The 5,692-nt window shown below is 46.2% G+C and overlaps 1 protein-coding gene across 1 annotated transcript in view; it reads left to right on the forward strand.

Moving 5' to 3' along the window:
• LOC106813505 (mediator of RNA polymerase II transcription subunit 16-like) overlaps window positions 1–5,688 on the forward strand; it is a gene marked incomplete at both ends in the record, with an annotated part of 18,454 nt that extends 12,766 nt beyond the window's left edge. Inside the window, 3 exon segments of the mRNA XM_014817651.1 lie at window positions 1,006–1,048; window positions 2,745–2,950; window positions 5,667–5,688. Of these exon segments, the coding sequence (XP_014673137.1) occupies window positions 1,006–1,048; window positions 2,745–2,950; window positions 5,667–5,688 (271 nt within the window).
• Window positions 5,689–5,692: the final 4 nt, after the last annotated feature.

Consider the following 5,692-nt stretch of genomic DNA (forward strand, 5'->3'; position numbering starts at 1 on the left):
ACAATGCCAGGTAGGTGTTATGCTACCTGTTAATGACAATGCCAGGTAGGTGTTATGCTACCTGTTAATGACAATGTCAGGTAGGTTTTATGATAAGGTACGCTGCATAGGTGTCGAAATAAACAGTTCGTCCTGTACCAGGAGCGTGGAGTCTTATACAGTGTAGGGTGACTAATCATAATCATGTGATGTTGTGTAGAGCTAACGAAGACCTATCCATGGTGCCTTGAATGGCATATCATCGAATTTATTCGCTCATCTATGCACCTAAATTTGATATCTATGCACCTATCTTTGCATCTATGCACCTACCTTTTTTTCTCTATGACCTTTTTTCATTTATGCACCTACCTATCTTGTATCTATGCACCTATTTTTTTTTATCTATGCACCTAAATTTTTTTTATCTATGCACCTATCTATGTTAAATTTATTCGCTCATCTATGCACCTAAATTCATGATGCTTCTAGCCGAAATGAAGCAGGCGTGTATGTACACAAGTGGCGGATAGCGTCAGACGAGACACAATCTCAGCCCGCATTAACACAATCAGTGTGACGAGAGCGGGGGTGGGGCGTTGCCATTGACAACGAGCAGAAGCGTCTGACAAGCGTGTAACTCGGAGGAGCTAGTCGAAGCAGAATTTCTGATCGTAGAAATGTCAGCGAAATGTTCGCGACGTTGTTTTTAATGCATCATAAAAGCATTTCATGGCAGATGCGAGAGTAGAATGTCTGCCTCATTGATACAAACGCACGCAGCAACATTCTAATAAATCAATTGCTACTTGCTACTAATTTTTATCACACGAACAATCCAGTATAGTGACACCTGGTACCTTCCGCATCGCAATCGAATTTCGTCTTTTATTCACGAGTAGAATATTATATTTAACCAAATAGCAGCTTCACAGAGTTTTCGTATTAAATAGAATGCACTAGCGTGATAAAACTACATCGCATGTTCCAATGAAATATGCTGAAATGGCATTTGTTATCGGCTCAATGCTCTCCGGCCAGGAGAAAGGTCCCGTGGAGAAACTCACGAGTATGTCGACAATAACTCGTCTGCTCTCGCTCTAATGCAGTGGTTCTTAAAGCGATTACGTAATTGTAAATCGTAAATCGTAAAAGTAAACAAATTATATACACTTTTTCACACTTACAATTTAATCAATTCTGTCCGCTTTTCATTGTAAAATTGCTGCATTATATTTCCTATTTTGCTATTCCGTTCGATGTGAACAAACCCTCGTAACGTAACTTATACATAGCCCATAGCAAGCATTTAATGTCACGATCAATATATCAAATCGCCCAGGTTTTTTGGATCTTTGGATCTTATCTGGGTAAGAATTTGAGGATACATTTAGCCCTGTTAGTACTTACTTTTCAAGTAAAAAACTTGCAACAAATTTTTTTTACAAATATACACCATAGAAAATTCGTGACGTAGTCAATTGAACCTTTTTTGAGTCATGGACCCCTTTGAGAATCTGGTGAAAGCTATGGACCCCTTCCCAGAAAAATGCACCTAAGCACATAAACAATAATCTTGCATGCGTCTGGTTCACGGACCCCCTGAAGCCCATCCAGAAACCCCAAAGGGGTCCATGGACCACAGGTTCAGAACCTGAGTCAGTCTAAAGCAGTGTTTTTCAACCTTTTTTGAGCCAAGGCACATTTTTTCATTGAAAAAATCACGAGGCACACCACCAACAGAAAATGTTAAAAAATGAAACTCTGTGGCCTATATTCACAATATAAAGTCATTCTCATCAAAGTGTCTTGAATAGGAATCAAATAAACACAAAGAAAAAGTATTTTATAATAAAATATAATATTTCTATCCACTCAGTGTGAAACCTGGGCCTGTTTGGATGAACACAGAGTTGATATCCTGGCAGGAATCGAAGAAAGACACAATTGATTTTTTTTCAATTTTTTTCCACGGCACACCAGACAATCTCTCACGGCACACAAGTGTGCCGCGGCACAGTGGTTGAAAAACACTGGCCTAACGCATACCTATGATGGTCTCCTCATACACGCGTAGCTAGCTGTCATTTTATGTCTCTTTACCTTATGATGATCCATTGGTTGACCAGTGTGCGTGCGTGCTGCGTGCGTGTGTGTGCATGTGGGTATGTGCGTGCGTGTATGCGTTTATGTCGGCACGTGTGTGTGTGAGTACAGTAAATATGTGTGCGTGAGTGTATACATGCATGTGCACATGCGTGCATGTGTGTGTGTGCGTGCGCGTGTGAGTGCATGTCCGTACCTGTGTGAGTTTGCATGTCCGTGCGTATATGCGTGCATGTGTGAGTTTGCATGTCTATTTGCGTGTGCACGTGTGTGCATGCTTGTATGTCTGTCTGCGTCTATGCGTGGATGCATGCGTGTGTGCATATTCACTTGCATGCCTGCATGTCTGTCTGCGTGCGTGTGTGCGTGCATGTGCACCTGCATGCATACGTGTGTACATGTGCACCTGCGTGCATACGTGTGTACATGTGCACCTGCATGCCTGCATGTCTGTCTGTGTGCGTGCATGTGTGCGTGCATGCATGCGTGCGTGCGTTTGTGCGTACATGTGCACCTGTGTGCATGTGCATACGTGTGTGTATGTTCACCTGCGTACGTGCATACGTGCGTGCGTGCGTGCTTGCGTGCGTACATGCGTGCGTGCGTGCGTGCGTGCGTGCACGTCTTTCTGGCTACATGAATGCGCTGCGTCTCCTCAGACTTGATGAGAGCTAACAAGTCGGAGGCTGACCTGACCAGCATGCTGTCGCTAGTGAAGGCAACGGAGACCAAGGCACGCGAATACATCGTCGAGCCGTCGGTGCTGCAGTGTCTCCAGCAACTACTCCAGTGGATTACCGACTTCACTCTCTACCTGCTGGCGTTACTGCCCACCCAGTATGTGCACAAAACAGAGCACCCAAGGGTAATATAGTACATATATCACACCTGCTAGCTCTAACACCATTCCATCTAACAATTCACCCAGTATGTGCACAAAACAGAGCACCCAAGGGTAATATAGTACATATATCACACCTGCTAGCTCTAACGAAACCCAATCATCTAACAATATCACACCAGTATGTGCACAAAACACGAAGCACCCAAGGGAAATATACGTTACCGCAGGATAGCATAATAGGGAGGAGTTGTGACAACAAAAAAAAGGGAAATTCGTCATACGTAGCCTATAATACCTAACGATTTACTACGGCGTAACGGCAACCAACTTGAGCTCAAATCGTACGCAACAGTACATTCTCGTTCGCCATGCGTGTGAAATCGTTTCCTCTAGTATACACCGCTCAATCTCGGAGATACAGAACTAAAACGTAACACACGATTTTCAGTTCTGTTGCCAGCAAAATCCAGATTGGCGAATAAGCTATTTGAAACAAAAAGGCAGCTACAACCGCACTGTCCAGGGCTTTGCGCTCATAGCGGCGCCGGCGAGGCGCTGTGGCTCGCAGGGAGATTGCACCGTGAGGCAGGAGTCCTAACAACAAGATTAGCTGTTTTATCTGAATAGACTCCATGATGTGCTAGTGGTGCGGTCGGTTATACACGGGCGGTGGCTCTCGAGCGCGAAGCGGTCGCCTGCCGCTGAGCTGGCAGGAGCTGCTGCTGATTGCGGTGGGGCGGGGTGCATACGCAGGCCTGTAGAATGAGGGGTCAAAGCAAGGGTTTATCTTCTGCAGAAGTGTTGCGTTGAGCCTAATCAGCCGGGCTCTGGAGGCCAAGCGCCTCGCGGCCAATGGACTGGGGGAATAAAGCCGCAAGCCCTGGAACAGTGTGGGTCTAGTAGCTGCCTTTTGTTTAATAGCTTTATTCGCCAGCATGGATTTTTGCTGGCAACGTAGAACGAAAAATGCGTGTGGTAACGTTTTAGTCTGATTCCGATTGAGGGTTGTATACTGGAAAACGATTCAACGACGATGGTGAAGAGGATGTACTGTGTACGATTTGAGCTCAAGTTTGGTTGGCGTTAACGCGTATGTAAATCGTAGGTTTATAAGCTAGTAAATGCACGAATTCCCATTGTTATTGTTGTCGAGCAGCTCTCCCTCATTTGGGATGTTACTGCCTGCATAGTACGTATAATACACGTCCGGTGGATGCAGTGGTGGGAAGCGTCAGGTGCGCGGCTACCCGGGCCGCTGGTGTGCGGGGCGCGCCCCCTGCCCAGGGTCCCGGCCGGCCGTTTGAGGCCGCCGACCTTGCCGCGGGTGGCCGCCGCGGGGTGGCTGCCGGGAGTAGTGGAGGGCGGACGTGCTAGCGATCTGAGACAACCCATTCCATCAACAATTCACGGCCGAGGTATGTGCACAAAACCAGAGCACCCAAGGGTAATATTAGAGATACGTATATCACAACCCTGCTAGCTCTCTAACTACCCATTGCCATCTACACAATTCCGCGCAGTATGGTGCACATGCGGAGACAGGGGAGCACCCAGGGGGTTCCCACAAGGGTAATGATGTACGTATATCAAACAACCTGCTAGCTCTAACACCCATTCATCAACATATTCACACCAGTATGTGCACAGAAAGCAGAGGAACCGCACGGTACATAGTAGTAGACGTATAGTCAAGGAGTGGGGCCATCGCGGACCTGCTAGCTCGTAAGCACCCTTCCCGTCCAACAATTCACCCAGTATGTGCAGCGAAAACGAGTGAGCACCCAACGGGTAATAGTAAGTACATATAGTCGTGGAGACGCGCGCGTGCTAGCTCTAACAACCGATTCCAAGTTCCAACAATTCAGTCACCTCGCGCAGATATGGTTGCACTAAGACAGAGCACTCAGGGGTAAAATAGTGTGTAGCCATACTACCGGGGTGTAGTAATTAACACACAGAACTGGGCTCTTGGTAAAGACGCCAACCGCGATGCCAGAGGATAATTCACCACGGGACTGGAGGGTGAGGTGGAGCCGATATGTCCACAGAGCAGAGCATCATTAAATTTTCATTGTGTGCTACTGTATAGGGGGTGTTGGATATTTCCCAATGAGCAAGTAAGTCTCTGCGTGCGGCTATTCCCGTCAAGCAGGTTTTTAGGTTTTAATTTTTGCTCGACCGGTAGTGGTTATTTATCTGCTGATGGGCATATTTGAAAGATCTGTTGTAGTGGCGCATATTCTGCGTTTTGGTAGGTCACTGAGCAGAAGGGAAGGAAGCGCATCTGCTTGTCTTGTTATAGGTGACTGTATCTTGTATATACCAGAGAACCGACGAAGTATTCGTTGTGTGTAGTATAATATTTATCAGTAAAACCTATGAAATAAAGTATGTAACCGTATAATGGTATAAACCTACGATTAAAGCCCATTAGGGGGAAAATGCCAAAAGCGTCGTTTATAGACAGGTGACTGTAACATAGCTCGGTCACTTCACTTTATAACATTGTGGAGTGCTAGCCGCCAGGGAAAAGCTGAACCGCGGTCCCTATCCAAGAGGTGCTGATCTCTAGAGATGTCTTTTCCAACGATATAACTAACAGTCGAGCAAACAGGAAAGATTGTCATAACATGTGGGTGATGACAAAATGCGCGTGTGGTTTCTGTTGAGGGTGGTGGTGTCAGCCACAGCAAATGATTTTTGAGTGCGAGTACAACTGCTGTGTGTGTTGTTACAGTGTGGTCTGCTAAATGATGTCAGTGG

Source organism: Priapulus caudatus, unplaced genomic scaffold, assembly GCF_000485595.1.
Source record: "Priapulus caudatus unplaced genomic scaffold, Priapulus_caudatus-5.0.1 Scaffold784, whole genome shotgun sequence".
Taxonomy (NCBI): Eukaryota; Metazoa; Priapulida; class Priapulimorpha; order Priapulimorphida; family Priapulidae; genus Priapulus; species Priapulus caudatus.